General features: G+C 41.5%; 1 protein-coding gene, 1 long non-coding RNA gene and 1 pseudogene across 2 annotated transcripts; 1 reads left to right on the top strand and 2 right to left on the bottom strand.

Annotated features, from left to right (window-relative positions):
- Positions 1-5,930: 5,930 nt before the first annotated feature.
- Positions 5,931-7,416, bottom strand: LOC132461279 (E3 SUMO-protein ligase ZBED1-like). The gene is made up of 2 exons (XM_060056325.1): positions 7,218-7,416; positions 5,931-7,036 (listed from the first exon to the last, which is right to left on the bottom strand). Exons 1-2 carry the CDS (start codon positions 7,407-7,409, stop codon positions 6,500-6,502), a joined length of 729 nt encoding a protein of 242 aa, XP_059912308.1. The 5' UTR covers positions 7,410-7,416; the 3' UTR covers positions 5,931-6,499.
- Positions 7,417-12,048: 4,632 nt separating this feature from the next.
- LOC132461161 (coiled-coil domain-containing protein 106-like) lies at positions 12,049-13,575 on the top strand (annotated as a pseudogene).
- Positions 13,576-17,810: 4,235 nt separating this feature from the next.
- LOC132461278 (uncharacterized) lies at positions 17,811-18,784 on the bottom strand. Its single transcript, XR_009526590.1, has 2 exons — positions 18,363-18,784; positions 17,811-18,150 (listed from the first exon to the last, which is right to left on the bottom strand). It is a non-coding gene; the product is annotated as an uncharacterized LOC132461278 (long non-coding RNA).
- Positions 18,785-22,618: the final 3,834 nt, after the last annotated feature.

Genomic DNA, 22,618 nt, shown 5'->3' with positions numbered 1-22,618 from the left:
CATATTATATCCATTATATTGACCGGGTATTCCCAAGACGCTCACGCTCTGCAGCAAGCCAGTCACAGTTGATTGGCGCGGCGCTGTACAGCGAACGTAAACAAACAACAAAGGTTAGCATTTCGCTAAGTATTACTTTTCCTCCAGAGATCCCGCTAATGTTGTGTTATAAAGTAAAGGGAAACAAGATATTTCCTCCACCTCTCTCGCTTCTCTGCTTGGTGTCGCTGATGCTTATAGTTTGGCTCCCTCGCTCTGGTAACGTCATGTACGTGGAAAAAACAACGAAGCTCCGAATACTGATTTAAGCTTCGAATACTAATTTTCCGAACGAGTATTCGAAAAATTCAGGCCAGCCCTAGTAGGATTTTTACAATTGAGTGTGTGTGGTGATAAAATATAAAATCATAGCCCATACAATTTATCTGAAATGAATATTGAACTTGAAGATTTGAATAAAATCTAAGTTATAAATACTAACGCAGGTAAATGATTCATCTTTGCAGCATTCTTCAAAGAAAGTAGTCCAATCCGGATCGCATTTTAACTTACTTTATTTGTTAAAGTATTTCGGTATGGTAACTATGGAGCAAAAGGAGGGGAAGCGTGTCTAAAACGTGCTGAGTGACTCCCAGCTGATCAAAAACCATAACCCTTATGCCCCGTGCCCACTACCTCCGTCCGTTGACTGATCCCCATTGACTTTGAATGGGGACGAACGCGCAATGCATTGTGGATCCGTCCGTTCCGTTGGAGCCTTCGGCTCAGTCAAGAAGTTGAACATTTTTAAACTTTTTCGGCAGCGACGGATCCGTCATCCAATCAGATCACGTATGCAAATTTAAGCACTGTGACGCGACTCGGGCTCTGACGATACTGGAAAGTGGGAAAGCGGGTCATCTTGCATCGCAACAAGCAGGAAGAAGCGGGAAGAACCCGGCGAAGCGATTTGATTGCAAAGACGTCTTTGCAGATTCCTCTGCAAAGACTACTCCCCCATCAGTCAGCCACACCTTCCCACGTCCGTTGACTGACGGAGGTAGTGGGCATGTAGGGTTAGTCTGGCCTGCCGGAAGTTTCTGAGGTCCAACCTCTCTGTAGTCTGTTTTGTTCAAATCCACGCGGCCTTTGTGAAGTGGGCGAAGCCGGTGTGACGTATTAGCCTCGGCTTCCTCACTTGTCTGAGGTGGTGTCTTCTGTGGATTGAGCAGCTATTGCAGCCTTCAGTAAGGTCCTGCTCCCCTTGTGGCTATGTATAGTATTTACGGCTTATATGTTTGGTCCTGCTTCCTAGTGGTTCTGTGGTGGCAGCTTATATTCTTAAAATACGTAACATCTTTCATATTGGGAATAAAGTAAACTTGCATTCTGTTAAAGTCTGTCTAATTGTTTTTTAAATACAAACGTTTAACTCAAAGAAACACAGCTGAAGCTCATAATTACAGTCAACTTAATTTATTTGAAATGGTATACAAATCCAACACACTGGTGCTGAGGATAGAAGAAAATAGAAAACATAAACCTGACTGCGAGACTCATGGATTCTGCCCAGTTGGTCACCGTTAAGTTTTAAAAACTGCTGTGTAAGCTGACACTAACTGACTGCTAACTGATGCAGTAGAATTAATAAAACATGTCCTGAAAATGTCTGTGTCCGTCAGTCCTGGTTGGGGGCTTTAGCTGTTCCTGCGAAAAGAGAAAGGGAACATGAATTATTTAAAGGAAAGAGTAAATCCCTTTTATTGATTAAATATTTGAAGACTGATTCACAAACGGTTACAGTAATCATACAGACATGTGTATGTTATTGGACAAATTTACCCCTCAAAGCAACAAACAATCCAGAATAATTTCATGCAAGGCTGGCTGCTGATCCCTTTCGACTCTTTTGACTCTCCCTGATCTGTCTGATTTTGATTTTATTTTATTTAAAAGATTATATAAGATTACAAGAGTGGATTAAAAAGGAAAGAAATGCATGTTATCATTACATGTTGCTCACAACCTTTCTCCACCACCTTCATCACTACTCTGAAGTCAAGTTACTCTTACACAGTTGGATGAAACGTATGGCTATAAAACAATGTGCACCCTTTGGAATTGTGTGGTTTTCTGCACTGATTGGTCATAACATTGTGACCTGTGTGTATCTGATTGTCACCAGGATCGCTGGCTTGAGGGTTTCCAATGAAGACAATTTAAGCGGGACAATTTTTCTCTTGTGCTAACATGTCACCTTGAGCAATTAACATCTGCACCATCATACCATGCAGAAATCCACACAATTCCAGAAATCGTTAAAAACATATCTCTTTACCTGATCTGTTTGAGCCAGCGATTCCGAGTCTTCACATCGGACGGGAATCGAAAGAAAGAACAGCCGTACCTGCTGGAATGGGTACATTCAGGAACAAAACACACCGGCATCTTGATCTAATTGATTGGCACTGAATCGCTGTGAGGATGATTGAGTCTGATGACGTGACGTCACATACGCGACATCAGGCGATGTGTAGTCTCTCTCGTTGTGTTTTCTCTACAGCCTTTATCTGAACAATTGCACAATAAACGGTCAAACTCTTTGCATGAAAAATTATCATTTAAATCCACAAACAACATATGTGTAATCCAGGGCATATAAAGACTGGGACCAGAAAATAATTATTTTCTCTCCATTGACACCCATTCATATTTTTCGATCTCATAGGTCCCATGAGCTCTACCGGAAGGGGCGTGACTTCGCCACTCTATACTGACGCATGTAACGTTTTCGGTTTAGTGCATGACTTTGGGAACAGTGTGGTTTCAAGACGGCTATATCACCAATATCGACCTTTGGTTTTGGATATACTGGTTTTCATTTCTCTTCCCAATAGATTGGTTTTATTTACAGATAGTTAAGGAAAGGAACTTCAACTTGGTTGCACCAGCGACGTTGTTAGGTTTGGTTATCATTTAATGCGCATGGCTGAAGCAATGTGCAAGGAGGGAAGTAGTTAAAAATTAAATCAAGGTTGATACTGTAATCAAATATTTTGACTACAAATGTCATGCCAAGGTTGAAATTAGCTCAAAATATGGAACTCAAAACAAAAATCTAAAATCTGTGCAAGCACTAAATAGATTTTGTTAGATGCACTATCTATAGCACTACTGAGTTATCACATGCAAGCTAATAGAATGACACAGCTAACCTTGCACAAAATGCTTAGGGTTAGATTCATGCTTTCACTTACATTTCAAGGGTCCCATAAGGGACTTCCCATTAGAACAATTAAAAATAGAAGTAAGGATATATGTTTTGGAACAACTAACTGATGTACATGAGTTTGTATTCCAACAAGAGAAACACAAAGTTCCAGAGCCAGATGCAGACACACCTGGAGCCTACCAACTACTTCAGGATCAGATCCAGCCGAGCAAGGAGTAACAGCCACAGGATGAAATCAAATAACGGCAGGATTTGAATGGGTTCTGTTTTGGTGTTCCACCATTAGCAAAAATGTTGTTTGGATAAATTACATATATCATAATCAGCAACATCCACATGAAGCAATCGAATAACGGCAGGATTTGAATCGGTTCTGTTTTGGTGGTCCACCATTAGCAAAATGTTGTCTGGATAAATTACATATATCATAATCAGCAACAGTTTGTACAGTTTTCCACGATAAGGTTAAAGGAATATATAGATATGGATATGTTATTGACACAGCAAAGAGGGGTGTATGGGATGATAGGCACAACATGTACTTTTATCCCCAATAACACAGCTCCGGATGGGTTGGTGGCCAGGGTGCTGGCACGATGACAATCCCTCACGTTCGAATTGGCAGAGAACTCCGGCATTAATGACCCTTTCACAGGATGGATGGAGAATATGGCTGTGAGGTGGAGAGGCATGATCCAGTCAGTGCTCGTCGCGGGAATAATGGTAGTAGCCGAGTTAATTGTAGTCGGCTGCTGTTGTGTTCCCTGCGCACGAGGGCTGCTGCATCGGCTGATCACCACAGCAGTGGGTGCTACAGAAGCGCCAGGTGCCATTCAGGCTTACATGGGGATCAGATATGATCCGGTGAGAGTGAACGAGACATCACCTGAGGGGCCCGACCCTATCCAGCTGTAATATGTAGAATAGTCAACACCAGTAGTAGCGCCTGTATCTAAGATAATCAATATCCCGGATTTACTTGAATAACAAATTATTAAACAACCAATGCGGGTTATGTTTGTTATTGTGTAGTATTGTTTGGTTGCGAGTGCAACCTGTTATTTCTTTATCACTGCACTGATAATGGGACTGTTGATTTTCTTTGAGACAATTGTTTAAAGCAGGGATTCCCAAAGTGTGGTACTCGCACCCCCAGGGGTACTCGAGCTGCCACCAGGGGGTCCGCGAGATGAAAAATGTAATGGCGGTCTGGTGCAATATTACACAATTACAGTGTTGTTTTATTAAGTGGGATTTTTCGATACAATAAAAAAACATGAACAGTAAACATTTCCTTTGTAATCCCTTTTTATTTTAAATCAAAAAACTATATTTTAAATACGGCTGCGCACTGCTGTCTTCTACGGACTGCCATATGCGCGCCAACTCGTTTCATTCATTCCTATATAAATATGCTTAACTGGCTGAAATCAGGGAAACTGTCAAGTGGGACGTCTTATGATAATGTTGTTATTCACGAAGGAGGAGAGGGAGGAAAGAGAAGGGAAGGAGATGGCAAAAAATAGATCATGAGGGTGAAAACCAGACAGGGAAAAAAAGAAGGAAATATGATGACAATTCCCCTTATTCACCTCGAACGGAAGTAGGAGCCTGAGGGGTACACTTTCCACTTCCGGGAGTTTTCACAACGCGATGCAATGGCTCCTCACTGCTGTGTTCCCCAATGCATTTCATCACACAGGAAGAAATCTAACAGAGGACAAACTTTTCACCGTTTCCCCAATGATCTGGGACTACGTCGAGAATGGATTATTAAAATCAAAAGAGATACTGGCTGTCATTTTAAGGTACGTTTTATGATATGTCTGGTGCTGTAACCCGGTCTCCGTATCGCCAGCAGTTAGCCAGGCTAGCAAGAACTTGCCCGTTTTAGTAGATAGATTAAGCCAGAGAGCACAGTTGTTGAAATGTACATGTATAAAATTAAACATGTAATGTTTATATGATTACGTTTTATTTGCTGATGCAGATAAACACATACACAAAAGTGTGCTCGGAGCATTTCCTCCCAGACTGCCTTGTAAAAACCAAGACAAGCATCACCAAGCTGAAACAGGGAGCTGTGCCGACTGTGTTTGCATGGAGTTCTTTCAGACCAGAGAGAAGGAGTGTTGTTAGAACTGCAAGGTAGTATTATGAGTTAAGTTACTAGTTCGTAATGCATTTATTAACTGTGTATTGACAGTATTTCTCTGTTGGTGATTTCCAGCAATGTTTCCACGGATCATGGTGTGAATGTGTTGAGGTACGTAAAATGTGTAATTGGTTACATGCATTGAGCATTCCTTGTAAAAGACCTAATGTGTCCATCAATATGTTTCTCTCATACTTCCAGTGAAGAGACGCCCCCTCCGCACCCAGACCACGAATATGCTGCACTGCCTCCCTCCCTTCAAGATCAACTTGAGGAAGCCCGAAAGACCATCGCTGATCAAGAAATTTTAATTGCAGAGCTTCAACAACTGTTTGGGGTTTCAAATTTTCAAAGTGATTTTATACAGGGTTCCCTGTAGGGATGGGCATTTGAAGAAATTTCCTTGATCAAGCATCGCTAGAGTTATCGATCAATTATCGATTAATCATTAACTTTTTTCTATAGGCTATATTGAAATTCCCGTTGGTAGAAAAATACAAAATGCAGCATGTTTTTATCAATGAAATCTTTATTCCAACAATAATGTATGGGCCAACATTAATGCAATACAGTTAACTTGAAGACCTACAACTGTTTAACAGTTTTAAAATAATAAATACAGGCATTATAGGTTATAGGCCTATGCGGCGCTCGTAAAGTCCGAACAATGCGCCTACAGGCGCTCTTAAAGGTTTGGAAACGATTCAACAAGACTAAATCTGTAGCCTATTCCAATTACAATAAGTAGCCAACTTATCGGACAACAATAATCAAACAAAGGCAGTAGGCTAAAAGTGGGCATTAAACTGTATAACTGTTTTGAAAAAAAGGGGGAAAAAAGGCTGACATATAATGCCTATAGGCTGCAGCCGGCACGCGGAAAAGGCTCGCAACAAAAAGATGAGCCACCCATTTACAAACAATTGCATGAACTAATCTATCTAAAAGCAATACCTTATTGAACATATATAAGGCTGAACTTGTTGCTAAAATATCACAGTTTTGGCAAAATGTAACGACTCCAAGAGGCACCAAGCCGAAAGAAAAGCAGAGCGAGCACATTAAGAAAAAAAAGAGCGACTCACATACGGTGGTGACTGTCCCTACTGTCCATAGCATACAGTAACTCTAGCCTACATATTTTTGTTTAGGAATATAAGCATGTTAACATGCTCGGGGGTCAGACGCGAACGCAGCCTTGTAACTGTCAGTCCAGCAGCAGAAAACACCCGCTCTGACGGGACCGAAGTTGCGGGGATGCAGAGGTATTGTCGCGCTAACTTTGACAGCCTGGGGAACCTTCTTCCATTCCCTTTCCACCAGTCGGCAGGGTTGCAATCCAGGGGTGGGGGGGTATCCTTCAGAAAGTTATTAACCTCTGTGTCAATGCCAGTGTCCAGTATAATGGAGTACTGCTCCCAGAGGAGAAGTGCCATAGCGGATGCCTGTGTGGCGGCTGCGGCCGCTCCAGTGTTTGCGCTCCCTTCGTCCGCGTGCCCCCCAGCCTGCTCGATAGCCTCCTGGCCTGTCTCCACTGCCTCTCCCAGTTCAACTAATTTCGCATTAGCAACTACTGTCTGTGCAGGTGTCAGAAAGCTCAGGTGCTTGTGACGAGGGTCCAGCATTGCTGAAAGCATGGGGGCCGATGATACAAATTCAGCAGACTGAACCTGAAAATACATGATGCGGGGAAATCAATAATCAGAAATAATTGTGCATCTATAATGCTAAATGGAAAACGTATCTAGGCTATCCAATAAGAGGCATGTAAGTATAGGCTATGTTGTAATTCTTATTACTCGTAACATTTTTGCTATTGGGCATATTGAAACTTAACTAAATGTAGCTTACATTCATTCGGGTGCTGAGGGAGGACCGCACTTTAGTTTTGAACTCGATAACCTTGGGCCCGTCTCCTTCTTTGCGCATCAGATGGGCATTGATGAGGCCGAAGGTGATGGGATAAGTGTTGGAGATGGAGATGTCCTTCTCCGCAGACATGACGGTGGTGGCACACTTTAGTGCTCTCAGCACAGGCTGCATTTCCTCCATCAGCTGACAACGCTCAGGTAACACTTTATAATAACTATCCGTTATAACTAGTTAATAGATCATAAGTAAACTGTTAATTAATGAGTTATTAATGACTTGTTAAGTGTTGGTTAACAGTTTATTAAGGATTTATAATGATGCCTTGTAGATAGTTAATATATCATTAACAAACTGTTAGTTAATGAGTTATAAATGACTTGTTAAGTATTAGTTAATAGTTTATATATGTTATTCTAAAGTTGCAACTATTCCTCATTTCTTAACTGTTAGTAAATGAGGAATAGTTGCAACTTTAGAATAACGTCCCAATAACATATATAAAGTATCAGTTAATAGTTTATGTATGTTATTGGGACGTTATTCTAAAGTTGCAACTATTCCTCATTTATTAACTGTTAGTAAATGAGGAATAGTTGCAACTTTAGAATAACGTCCCAATAACCTACATAAGCTATTAACTAATACTTAACTAATATATTAACTCACACTTTACAGATCAGTTGTTAATAGTTTGTTAACCATCTACTAATACCAGTGAAACTTTGTAGAACAGCAAATGGGTGGAACAAGTTCAAGGTACAGAAATTTGATGTGATATTTAAAATATCTAATTTTTGTACCTCAACCTTGTTCCACCCATAGGCTTTTCTGTGTACTGTATTTGACCAAAGAAACACCACAGATGAAATGTTGAACATTGTGTTTAATGTATAGAAACATGCATACTGAGCCATCACATGGCAGAACAGCAGTATACAACAGTATACAAACACATGAGGTTTCTGCACTTTTTGTGCTAAACACTGGATAAACAGAATTTCAGAGGGACATTTAATGTCCATACATCACAGCAATGTCATGGATTGTCCGTCCTAACGGCCCTTTGCGATGCTTTCGGGCAAGCCACTCATGCCATTCAATAACTCTGAGATGGTCTACCAGTAACTCCTCTGTACGATTCCCCCTGAGTCTCCACACATTTTCCTTAACCGTTCTCCAGGCCCTCTCTATGTGCTGAGTATGTGCACCTGTTTGGGCATCGACATATGACACACTGTGATTGACAGTGAAATGGGTATAACCTAGCTGAGTTAAAGCATTGCGATAAGCCCGCCACTCATCACTTATTATTGTAGATCCCACTTTAACATGGTGAGCTAAAAGTGGCACCAGATCTCTCCTTCTTCTTCTCTCAACTAAGCGAAGAACAGGCTTTGCATGTCTTCTCCCTCTCCTGTTCACACCTAGCATACCAAACACCCACTTCTTCCTCTTCCAGCCACCAGCCATTCGTCCCCGTCCGTACTGATGAAAAAACATACAATATTAGGAATTCTTCTTCTTTAAACAAAATGAAGTCATTCAATGGTAATTTGCATTACTATCTTGATAAGATACTATCCTGCTTGCCTTTCTTTTGTGTCTGAAGTGGCTCTCATCAATGGTGACAAACTGCTGCCGCCCCCCAATGTGCTGGCCTCTTGCTTGCTGATATCTGTCCATCGCAGTAGTGCACACATCTCGCAGCTTTTGAGCCATCTTGGACAGGGTTGCTGAGCTTCCAGAAATGTCATCATTGATCATGTCCACTTGACGTAGACGCAGGCCTTGTGCAAATATGATGGAACAAGGCAAATAAATATTATACCACAGTTCTTTTGATCTTTTTGGTTTGATACACAAAGTTTGCATCTACTGCACCCCGGGATATGAAAATATGTCCACTACGGTGTAGACAAAAACAGCAATAATGATGGAAAATATGTTTTGTGGTATTTTCTACAGAGGTCAATATATTTGGAACTAATAATTCTGTAGGATATTTGTAAAATCCTATTTCTAATATTAATTGCCAGAGCCTATAGATTGAGAGAGCCAATTGCCATTGAGCTTCAAGAGGCAGTCATGTTGCTCCACCAGGCCTAATGCTGACCAACACAGCATCCCCTAAGTAACAGCAATTAAACATATTTCGATAATTGTTAAACTGTTAAGAATTCAAGCTGTGAATTACACTTTTTAGCTAAATAAATCACGAAAGTGAAATAACTTCAAGCACCTGTTATCATCATGAGCCTAGAGATGCTCCATAACATAATAATCACAAACTTTACTACATAGTCTCCAGTTATTGTTTATGACAGCATAGTTATACAGTATTTATATTGAAATAAACACCTTTCATCATAGACAGACAGGCTAAAATCATATACCTATGCCATAGCGTACCTGTACACAAAGCGCATCCAGTTGAAGAGGGAGACCTTTGAATTGCTGAATATAGATTTGTGTCTAATTGACCTCTTCAGTTTCCTCCCTCTGTGGTTATGGTGTTTGCAAACCCTGAAGATATATACAAATAAAGATAAGAATGACACAGGCCAGGGTAGAGGCTAGAGCAGTAATTCTCAAACATTTGCATGTCAAGGACCCCCAAAGTAATGTGTATTTGGCCATGGACCCCATCTGGAAATATTTTGTGCCAGGAACCCCCATAAAATTTGTGTAAATATGTTTAAAAAAAGTTTAACCCAATTTTTCAGTATTTCTGTCTGAAAATAGCAGATCTATGAGCTCACAACGTTTTGACGTGTTGGGATCTTGTAGATTAGTATTAAGTAGTGTAGTGTATAGTAATGTATTTCTAGAAATTAATGTTAACATGAATTAAGAAGATATATTGTGCACTCTTATCAGCTCACAATTAAATAGATTTAATTTTCACTAAAATTCTGAACCAAAATACCCATGCATGGGTAAAAAATAAATAAACTTACCATGCATAGTTGTCCACACAAACTGATTCCTTGAATTTCATCTTGTGTTTGCATTTTTGGCATCTCATCCATCTTCTTAGAAGCCTTTTCTTCTGCATCCATTTGATTATTTGTCTATGTCTTCTTTTAGATTTAGTTCTGCCTTCAATAAGCTCTCTTAGCTCAGTGGCTAAACCAGGCATTATTTGGCTTCGATGTGACTAGCTCCCGCCAGATTACGTTTGAATTGTATTCTAGGTCGGGGTGACGACAAGGGTGAAACAAGCCAATCATAAATGCATTCACAGGCTGAAGGAGGAGCCATCCGGCCTCCTCCATCATATTGACTGGTTGTCAACTTGTCAATCACCTCGCATCACCGCTGTACTTTGATGAGTGACAACCGGTGACTGACAACCTAGACAGACACGCTCACTCAGCAAGCCTGCATTGGCATTGATTTTAAGGAATGAATACACGGTCTGGTAAAATGTCCGATACCAGTGTTCCCAGCGGCGATGCGCAAAATACCGAGATAAACCCAGGTAGGCCTACTGTCGGGACTCGGGAGAAAGAAAAAGAAGTCAACAGCGGGTACTTCCAGTAAAAAGAAAACTACACCTGTGGACCATGCTGTTCACATTGACACCAACGGTGACGGTAAGCAAGACTGCGTGTTATCTTTTCATTAAAGATGTTTGATCAGGATAACACGGACTGATAGATTTGTGCTACATAAATCAACCAGATTGGTAGGGATGGGAATCGAGAACCCCCAGTGAACCAATTCCTTGGAATCGTTAGCATGCCTGCTTAACGATTCCGCTTATCGGTTCCAAACTCGGAACTTTGAATCATATTCGAAGTTTGTTTGTTTATTAATATTAATATTCGAATATTTATTAATAATATTTTGACCATTAAATGCCTTCAGCAAGACCTATATGGTATAAAGCTCGGCCAAAAGCCGAGCTCCGAGGGTTTGTTTACCAGCGTTGCTACGGTTACCGTATCACACCAAAAACTGGTGTGATTGTTTGCATCAAAACTTTAATTCAAGGCTTACTGTATGTTCACACCGCACATTGAAACGTGTCGCAGGGCGACAAGAGCCAATCAGTGTTCACTCCCTGTGGGTAACGTGGGTGAAGTAACGTAAAACAGCCAATCACCGACCAACCGGCTGGGCCAACCGTTCCCTGCACTCCGAGTGAACTGCAGCTTGGAGGAGAAAGTGATTGTTGCCGTTTGCGACTCCCGAAGCTCTAAATATAATATAATATGTTATAATATATATAATGCTCATGGCTCAGCTGCTCATTATTTTATTTTACCTTCACCTTGCTTTTATGATTAGAGCTTTTTTAATTCTCTACCCTATCATTCCAGATACTGCGGGAACTGTAGCTCCAACAGCATTTTTACATATCAGGAAGATGCAGCTTAAGCTCCGTGAGGCCAAGAAGAAGCTGCACACAGTCACAGAAAATCAGTGACCTGACTAAAGGAGAGAGACTCCCTCCGCCAACAAGTTGGTCAAAGTAAGTAGGCCTAACACTTTCTTGGGAAAACATGTTTGCACACCTGACAATGATACTGGGGTGCTTTGTAAAATATATATACAATTGAGTGGAAGAAAGGCCAACATTTCACGGTGACAAGACCATCAGAGCATGAGCGTGTTATTACCCAAACAATACACATGTACAGTTAATACCTGGAAGATAATATCTGTAGCATTGATTGACAGCAGACACATCTGTCCAACGGATGAGATCACGATTTGATGAATCAGTGAAACTGAAAGTCTTAATAAATGTAAATGTTGATAAAAATGTATGTGAGTTCAATTGTATCATCATAGTTAGTAATGCATTTGGTATTGTATTTTGTATTATGTTGTAGATACAGATGACGGTGGGACAATTGACACATCTTCCTCGGCAAACTCGTCTCCTGGTGCATCTTCTCTCTCTTCATCCTCCAGTCCATCCAACTCCTCTTCATCCTCTTCATCCAGCTCCTCATCCTCAACTGATTCTTCAGATTCAGACAATAAGAAAAGACGCAACAAGAAAAAGAAGCACCACCACTAGAGTCACAAGAAAAGAGACAAGAGGAAGAAAAAAGAGAAGAAAAAAAGGCAACATGGCAAGCAGAGAGGTAAGTGTAAAGAGAGGAAGGCAATAAGGCAGCTCCCCTCATGTGTGTCAGGCATGTAGACATCACAACGTCTCTCTCTCTCTCTCTCTCTCTCTCTGTCGTTTATTTTCCAAAATGAACTTCCTGGTGGGTATATTATCTTGGACCCTCCAATAATTGCTCTGTGCCCATGTAATCTTCATTACTTTTTGCAACCGCACTTTGCATCTATGTGTGTGTTTCCCTGTGTCGATTCAGTACTTCACTACTCCTATGTTTGTTATACTTAACTACATTTCTATCTGTTTCAGCACGTCATCCTGAGGAGGTCATCAAGAGATACAGGAAAGTCCTTAAAGCGTACAAGAAAGGAAGAAAGCTGAGTGTGGCATATCGAAAGGTCGGTGTCGACCGAAACACTGTCGTCGCCAATGCCCCGATCTGTGAGCTGGCTGTTGTGGCCCCGAAGAAATACAAGGAGTTGCTGGTTACTTATACACCACAGCAACGACTGCAGGACTTTGCAAAAAAATGTCTGGAAGTGTTGATTAATGATCCAAACCTTTTCAGGGATGTTGAGCATCAAAAGAAAAAGGTAAAACTGATTCCACTGTCTAAGAAAGCTTAGGTGTTTGTGTCACTGTGGGATGGTGCCCTAGAGCAGTTCGGTTGTAGCTCAGGTCTGGTTCACTAAGTATAGAGGCTCCAAGTTGTGCTCCAAGTTCATATCAATAATGCCAATGGCTTGATTTTGATTTATTTTGTTTTCTGCCATGTTTTCTGCCATGTGATGGCTCAGTATGTGTGTTTCTATACATTAAACACAATGTTCAACATTTCATCTGTGGTGTTTCTTTGGTCAAATACAGTACACAGAAAAGCCTATGGGTGGAACAAGGTTGAGGTACAAAAATTAGATATTTTAAATTTCACATCAAATTTCTATACCTTGAACTTGTTCCACCCATTTGCTGTTCTACAAAGTTTCACTGGTATTAGTAGATGGTTAACAAACTATTAACAACTGATCTGTAAAGTGTGAGTTAATATATTAGTTAAGTATTAGTTAATAGCTTATGTATGTTATTGGGACGTTATTCTAAAGTTGCAACTATTCCTCATTTACTAACAGTTAATAAATGACGAATAGTTGCAACTTTAGAATAACGTCCCAATAACATATATAAACTATTAACTGATACTTAACAAGTCATTTATAACTCATTAACTAACAGTTTATTAATGATATATTAACTATCTACAAGGCATCATTATAAATCCTTAATAAACTGTTAATAAACACTTAACAAGTCATTAATAACTCATTAATTAACAGTTTACTTATGATCTATTAACTAGTTATAACGGATAGTTATTATAAAGTGTTACCCAATGCCAAGGGCGTCAGTTTGTTTTTAGAAGTGGTGGGGACAATAACCATAAGCTTGAGTGTGGTTTGAAAAGTGCTGGGTACCCTTATGTAAGCTATTCATCCATTCAACGCTGCATTATATACAATATGCTCTACAGTGTATAGTCAGGTGTTGAAAATCCTATTCGAACAATAAGTTGAAAACACAGTTTGTGTTTTGGCTTGTTTTGCAAAACTGCGTTGGAAACACCATGGTATTGGCTCGGGATATGTAATACTAATACACACAGGACAAAGAACAGTGTTGGCAATTTAACACTTATCTTGACATCAACAAAGTTTACCAGACAAACAATGCCAGACTGTAAAGGGGGTACGAAATGAAACGAGGTACTGAGCATCAGCCTTTTGAAGACGAGCAAGGGCTGCTGGTAGCATATGTTATGCTGCATAAAAAAAAACAAAAAAAAACAAGCGCCCAGAGGAGAATTGCATCTGCCAAATCCTGACCACCAGTAAACACTTGCGAAGGACCAATGTAGACTTCACTCATTGCAACATCATTAGCAAATTGCCCGCAGATAAAATCCCCTACAGTTTAGGATAATCACACAGGTTATGCGAGAACATATTTATGTCAGGATAGGCCTACCAGGCTCCAAGTCGTCACATATCTCAATCAGACAAAACAACTATAACCACATTGGCATAGCAATCGCACCGTGTGTAGCTGCTACTAGCTGCAATCTATACAATGCATACTAGCTGGAGCCCCAACCAGAATCAGATCACAATTGCTTAGGACCGTGGGTAACCTTTGGCCAGGTCATCATGAGCAAACAGAACCAGCAGCAAAGTTTACGTAAACCAATTTCTTACCTTATGTGGCCCTCCACATGCAGGCTAAATGATGTATCCATATCGTGTCACAAACATGCTTTTTACAGGAAGCAAAAGGACCGGCTATTTTCTGAATAAAAATGTCAATTTTGGCTGTCTATCTTGAAACTTCTCCAGTGCGTTCACACCAAACGCGACGGGGCAACAAGATCCCATACAAAGTGAACGTATAGACGCGTATCGGGCGAATTTTTTGGATTTGTTTTGATTTGTCGCGTGTCCCCCCCGTCCCCCCCGTAATCGACGCCTATGCCCAATGCTCATCTTTCAGCTCCAGGATTCTGGCGTCCTGGAGCTTGGTCACGGTGCGGTCCGACAGGACAGCAGCAACAGCCCACCGTTGCTCCACCAGCCGATCGAACATTTCACAGACCGAGTTCCAACGTGTTTTACATGATTGAATAAGCCGGTGGCTTTGTTCTTGTTTTTTTTGCAGCGCTTTGCTGGCAACTGTGCTGTGGTTAAAGTGACCAACCAGTTTGCCAGCCGCGGAGACTACCCGATTCAGGTAAAGTGCAAAGCCGTCATTTATGGCCAGCTGGAGGGTGTGGGCAAAGCAGGCAGGGAAACCCAGCTGACTCTGGTTGGATGGTTAGCAGCGACTATATTGGCCGCGTTATCATGTACGCAGGCGATTACTCGGCCTTCAATTCCCCACTGCTCCACAGCCCCATTAAATTTCTCCGCGAGACAGTCGGCTGTGTGACGGCCTGGCAGGCTTTCTGTTAACAGGACAGCCGAGTTCATTTCCCAGTCATCGCCGATGTAGTGGCAAGTGATGGTAATATAGCTCTCAGCTGTTAAAGCTGTCCAGCAGTCTGTCGTGAGCGCAACACTCTCAGCTGTGGCCAACTTTTTAAACAACTCCTCTTTTCTTTCTTCATACTGCGTTTCAATGAGTCTGGTGACTGTGCGCCGTGATGGAATGTGATAGGCTGGTTCCATTATATCCATCAGATTCCTAAAACCTTTGCCTTCAACTACACTTATAGGCAGCATGTCTGTCTGAATGAACTTGCAGGTTCCTTTAGTAATTTTATCTGCCCGCTGTGAGTCGCAGCTCCTCCTAGCTAGGACCGAGGTGATGGTAGGTTGAGAGGAGGATGAACTGCCGGCCAACAAGGTCGGATGTGCGTTGTTCAAGTGATACATCATAGTAGTCGTCGCGGAATTATACTCGTACACGGCATCACAGTGTGTACAGTGAACGTCTCCGTTTTTTAAATCGAAGTGGTCCCACGCAACACTTCGCTTGGACCGCTTCATGTTTAGGCTAATCTTGCTTTGCTGGCAAGTTTCCAAATGAGCTGCGTCACAAGTCAACTGCCGCTCATTTGGCTGTTCCGTTTTTGTCCTTAGAAATAATAAAACATCGCGCCCTGGTGGTTAGATTTGTTATTTCTCCCACATAGTGATATTCAATTAAATGCTTCAAGACTCACAGTATGCAACACAACGTCCTTTTGATCGATAACAATATAAATTGATCAACGCATTTCTTAACGATCAATTATCGAGCATCGATTAATTATGCCCATCCCTAGTTCCCGGATTATGCTACATTTAAAGCTGTGTTTATGGCCCTGCAACCTACTGCAGAAAATATGGTGGGATGGAGTCAGGCTCAGCGATTTAAACATACTAGTGGGGAGGTATTTCGTCAAGGCTTTAGTGCCTCTAAATTGTCAACTATGGACCATTTTTTTCTTCTCCTTTGTAACAGACCTGCAAACTCCTCAGAGGAAAAAATGTGACTTTTTTTTATTGTAATATGCAAATGACACTAGTGAGCGTGACTTAACAAAACTCGGCATCCTTTATCAAAAATCAATGTCAAAACATCCTTGAGGCTCATAAAAAATGTTTTATTTACAACTGTATCAATTTTATTTTTTTGCCTCTTAAAGGCCCCATCCCCACGAAGCCGAAACGGGCGAAACCTTTCTGGTTTCGATATATCCGGTTTCGGAGTATCTCCGTAAAGACGGTCAAGCGAAACCGGGTAGATCTGTAGAAACGCTGTAGTACACATGCCAGGCCCATAAGGGGCGCTGCTTCTGCTACAGAAATCCAGAAGAAAATTCAATAAGAAGAAGAGGCGAGCATACCTGTCTGTCTGTCTGTCTGTCATCTCATCTGAACATTCCATGGCCGCAAAATCCGGCGGTTGTTTCCCTGGCGATGCCTTGGTTACCACGGAGACCGGCGGCCGGACAACCCTCCGCGACCTCCGACTCCAAGTGACTTTTGTCAGTGACTTGTATACAGGTTCAATATCTGACAAAGAAATTACCAAAAAATCCAATATCATCCGACTGCAGACACAAATGGGCGTTCTCGTTCAGGCAGACTAAAACGCCCCCCCCCCGGCGTTCTCGTGTGGTGGGCGTTCTCGTTTACGCAGGCTGGAACGCCCCGTTCTTCTTCGTCGATCTAGTAGTATGGGCAGCATAGAACTGACGTTAGCGCCCCCTTCTTCTTCGATCTCGTAATACGGGTACGTTAGCCAGCTAGGCCTACAGAATGTTAGCTTACATTTATGTGTCGGATCTCGGCCCACACTTTGCATCAAACTTGATGCAACACGATCATTACAGGGAGGCTCCATGATCTCATGTTCATTATCTTCTGGGTTAGTATAGGTAGGGTATTACCGTATTAGGTATAAGTGAGATGTTTGATATAGTTGTTTAAGAATATGCCCAAATTAAATAATGAATAGATTAAAATAACACTTGGGACATTATGCAGTTCAAATCCAGTTACCAGACACTATGAAGGCTCAAACAGTAGGCCATTTGACTCCAAGTGTTCACTTACTTTTCCCACTGAATGTTTTCAATAAAGACAAAATACAGTAATTGCTCTGTAACAATTAACCTTACAACATACATCGTAGGCACAAATGTATCTTATAAATCGTAGGCACAATGTATGTTATACATCGTAGGCACAAATGTATGTTATACATCGTATAGCATTTGTCACAAAAACAAAAAAGAAAGGAGTAATAAAATACCAGCATTTCTGGGCAGATACATTTACTACAGTAGTATGTACATTTACAAATGGAAGGGATTGCAAAAAAAGACGTCCCAAATAAAATGAAAAAGGAGTGATAAAAGAACATTATGCTAGGCAGACATCTTTTATGACAAACCTGCCACATGCAACGTTCCTCAGTACCAGGGGTGCGCTTGGCCAATTCTTTTTTGAGAAGCCTTTGAGGCGTAGCGCAAGGCCACTGCCACAGCCTGCATTGTTGTAAATCTTTCTAACCGTTATGTATATGAGATTGTCTTTATTAAGCTTAATGTCCCCTGCCAAACTGTCATTTATATATATGGAAGGATGGAGAGGCTTGATTAGTTCTCGGAATGTGTTTGAAACCCTGTTGAACACGCCAAGCATCGCCATGTCCAGTCTCAGCGTCTCTTGTACAATTTGCTGAAGGACTTCGGGTGGTAAGAATGGCCTGTCCTCTGTTGTGCCAGATTGGAGCGTGTGGCTGAGATGGGGAGATGCAGAGGGTGAGCTTGGTGTGCCAGCTAGTCCTGCAGGGCTAGAGAGAGCGAGAGCCGAAAAAGAGTGAAGGAGAGCGAGAGAGAGGGAGAGAAACAGGGATTATAATCAACCTTCAATTCAATCACACAAGCCCAGACCAACACTACCCACACCATTAAACAAAAAGGCAGTCACTGATCGATCAAAAGTCTGAGAAAGAGCAAGAGAGAATATATGTAAATAGAAAAGTATGGACATAGTATGTAATACCTTTCACTGCTTAGTGATTGGAAGGTGTGACTGAGATGGGGAGATGGAGAGGGTGAGAAGGAGCCAGCTAGTTCTGCAGGGCTAGAGACAGAGAGACAAGTGTATTGGCTACGATCTTCGTGAGCACCAAAAATAAGTAAATAGCAACATGGACACAGTATATAAACCTTTCAAGTATAAAGGTCTCCAACAGCTGTCCAACCACCACCTCCTGATAGAGAGCATGTCCCCCTGAAAAGTAAAGTTATGCTTTAAATGACTTCATAGCCTAATACAAATCCATGTTACAGTACTGTTTAGCAGTGTACTATGGCAGTGTAAATTATTGTGAAGATGTAGCCATCTCCTCCCGTAAGTGCAGTACCTGAAGACAAAGTAATGTGTATGACCTATGATGCATGTTAATTGTAGCCTCCAGTAAGGATGACTTATTATTAAAAAGCGAATTATTAAAAGCCTTATATTTCATGCTACACATCTGATTGAGATTTGAAAGAACTCACCTCACTGAAATCATATTGCTTTTGAGGGTAGAATACATTGCGTACTGAAATTAAAATACAAATGAGTTAGTTGTTTTACAAACTAGTCATCAGTCATAATTTCTGAAAATAATGCATCTCACCAGCAGCATAAACACCCCACAGCTGTTGCTCTGATACTGGTGAGGTGCGTCCTGTGGTGGTAAAAGGGGAATGTGATTTGTCAATGATTCTTATTAGTATATAATGCCTATAAACTATAAAGTGATATCCACCCTCATTTTGTAGCTACATACAAAAAGTGCACAATGCACTTTCAACAAGCATTTAGCAGCAACCAGGGCCCATCAGCGTCACATAGGAACACTTCATTAAATCATAATAAACAATCTAGAGGCCTGCCTGTCTACCAGTGAATGCTACTCTACGAGATGCAATGAATCGTGCGCCAGCCACACGTTTTACCTCGTCAGCCAAGTAAAGTCCCTTCCATGGTCCATTGGACAAAGCATGTGCCAGGGTACTGAAAAGGTTTGGAAGACGTGTAAGTTGCAATTCATATGCATCATCATCAACACGCATTCAGTACACACTACGCTTCGATTTCACCCAAGGGTGAATTAAAAGTACATGTTTTCCTAAACGTTGGTCATCAACGAGGAAATAAAGTAGTAACTCAGGGCACATCTGTCATCTGTTTTTCAGAGTGCTAACGATCTTTATTCATTCGTTGCGCAGCGACCGAACTGACAGAATTCTCTGATATGCCATGCTTGTAAACATACTAGTTAGTTTAGACATACCAGTACGTTTACATGCACAGTTTAATCCGATGCGTGTGTCACCACAACGAAGCAGAGTGGCCGCGATTTCATGCCTCTTACCATGCCAGCTGACACCTTAACATCCAACTTAACAATGTACTTTGGTAATGTTAACCTTACAGTAAAATAATCGGCAAAGCCTTCGCTGCGAACTTTACCCTCTACCTACAAACCGTCTTAAACGTTGCTGATTTCTGAATAGTGTATGCAACGTTTATGGACGATAGCATAGCATTCGCTGCTACCGAACCATGCTTGTCACGAGTATTTATATCGGATTCGAATTCGGATACAACGATACCACAGCTAAATCAGTGATTTAAATGAGAATACTTCACAGCCAATGTTGTCAAATAAACAATATCATACTTACTGACATAATCTCTCATCATAACCCTTTCGTTTTTCTGGAAAGCTACTACGAGGTAAAACCACCAAAAAAGGAAGGGTAGCATACCCAGCATGCCTTGCGAAACTCACTCACCTCTTCTTGATTGATCGATGAAACGCTACAGGAACGCCTGATGGGCGTTTTTGTGTCATCACGGGAACGCCCGATGGGCGTTTTTGTGTCATGACGGGAACGCACAAGCCTGCAGCTGGACCCTTCTCAAAAAATCAGGTATCCTTTCTTTGCTTGAAGAAGGAAATATGGTATTGGCCGATAAAGGCTTTCTCATCAAGGACCTTCTATCTGAAAGACAGGTCTCCCTTGTAATCCCTTCTTTTTTAGGCCCAAGTGGACACTTCACTGCAGAGGAAGTTCGAAAGACTCAAGCGATAGCAAGACTGCGAATTCATGTAGAAAGTGCTATTAGGCGGATTAAAGAGTACCATATTTTTGATAAAGTCTTACCCATGACACTGGTGGGTTCCGTTCAGTGGAGGCTTGTCCATTGAGGAGAGGGAGGAAGATCCTCCTTAACATTGTTGAGAATATAAAATGTAGATTGCCCAGACTACTGTAATGAATTAATGCCCTTAAATATGCCTTTGAATATATAATGTTCGTTTCCCCGGGTAAAGGGACATTAGCACCCCCTATCGCCTTTTGACAATTACTTCAGGGAGGAAGGTCCTCCCTCAGCCTCCTTTGACTCCCATTCATTTCCCAGAAAGTACTGGCGGCCGGTGAATAACATGGGTTTCAATGGGAGAGAGGAGGAAAGTCCTCCTCTGAGTGGGTGTGACCTTACAGGCGTCTGATTCGCGCAAAAATCTAGTCGCGCTGCGCTATGAACCAATCAGAAGGATCCCTGGCTGGTGAGCAGTGTTGCCAGATTGGGCAGATTTCCCACCCAATTGGGCTACTTTTAACCACTTTAGGCTGGTGACACAAAATTATCATTGGGCGGGAAATTTACCCAATCTGGCAACGCTGTCGATAACAAACAAACCCGCTCTGCCTGCATTGCAGCTCAGACAAAGCAGGTGAAATCATCTGAAGGATAACGAGATTCTAACATTTGCGAATAAAGTGTACAATGGAAACAGAGGACATTGTTCATGTTTAATTACACAAAGCATTCCATTCATTGAGTTACAGTGCTAAGTTAGCGACCAAAGTAAAAGGTAGAACACTTCGCAAAATCAAGATCACCAAAAGTAATGGCAACGTCAGTGTTGTGGGTACTACATGGTATGCTAGGTAGGGGAGAGCCGGGTCGATTGAAACACTTTTCAGTTAAACGTCTTTTTCAAAGTTGACGTTACGCATACAAATAATTTTAACATGTGATCAACAACTCACAGGTGTGTTCTCTTAATTACAAGTGAAATTTAATACATATGTTGGATGATCGAGCTGTTTTCTCATTCACTTTCAAAGTTTCAATAAATGATAATGTAAAATTATAGGATTAACAGTAGTTGCTCAACACCACAGGAACAGTTAAAAGAAAAAAAAAAAGTCTTAACTCACGACTCCAGAGGTTCACGGAACGAGAAGGGGGAGGAAGGATGGTGAACTTGCATGTTAGTAAAGGCAGGCGCAGGAAAAAAAACTGTTCAGTGTTCTGGGGACATCTTTAGGACTTTGGGAACACCTTTAGGACTCAAACCTCTTCACCAGCATCTGAATCAAATAAGGAAGAAAGATAAGAGACAGAATTAAAGCAACATTCATTTTTATGATAAGCTTCCAAATGGTTTTCCAGTATAGACAGAGGAGTGCAAACCCATCACCATCACAAGGTGACAACAATACAAAATGGTGCCAAGATACAATCCTATGCAAAACAATGACATATTTTGACCTAAAAGGCTACTGTTTCCTTAAAGTGACACATTTGCACATCAAACTTCATCTTAGACAAATGGGGTCTTACATAACTAGGTTTCTTACCTTCAGGTTTCTTCTTGAACTTGTATTTCTTGTTGGAGCGTGCAGCATTGAGAAGAACCTTCTCTTTCACTACATAAGTGTAGAAGTCCTTGCAACTGAATGTGAAGTTGGTCTTCACCTGGATTTCTGACTTGATGAGGTTTACCGAACATCTGTTCCTTGTGTCCTGTCATCAGTGAAAAGACCCTCTCCACTGAAGCATTGGTGATTGGTACACTCAAGAGGAAAGAAGCTAATGCTGTCATGTTTGGTGTGTGTGTGTGCTTGAGTAAGGTGGCCCACTTCTCCACGACTGGAGCTCCAGACTGCACGATGGCCTGTTGGTGTGGCAGAACGACACAATACTCATCATATAGCGCATCCATGTCCAACTTCTTGCTTAGCTGCAGGACCTCTACAGCTTCACAGAGATGGGAGAAGTTGAATGGGCTCTTCTTTAGTGCCAGGCTAGCCAATTTCTTCTGGTAGTTGGAGTCAGAGAAGTCATAGCGCTGCTCCAGGTAGGTGAGAGAGGACTGGTAGAAGTTGCACATGTCCTCTCTGAGCACAGCTGCCTGTCTGTCTGGAAACTGCTGGAGGAGTACATCCGTCTGGGCCCCAAAGAAA

The sequence above is a fragment of the Gadus macrocephalus genome, chromosome 7 (genome assembly GCF_031168955.1).
Source record: "Gadus macrocephalus chromosome 7, ASM3116895v1".
In the NCBI taxonomy this organism is placed as follows: Eukaryota; Metazoa; Chordata; class Actinopteri; order Gadiformes; family Gadidae; genus Gadus; species Gadus macrocephalus.
Note: the sequence above shows the minus strand (reverse complement) of the source record. Positions and strands in the feature narration are given on the sequence as shown.

Excerpts from the sequence above, each read along its gene's own strand:
- LOC132461279 (XM_060056325.1), bottom strand. The coding sequence starts at position 7,409 with ATGCAGCCTGTGCTGAGAGCACTAAAGTGTGCCACCACCGTCATGTCT. Across the intron at positions 7,037-7,217 it reads CCCTCAGCACCCGAATGAAT|GTTCAGTCTGCTGAATTTGT; the intron begins GTAAGCTACATT and ends ATGTATTTTCAG.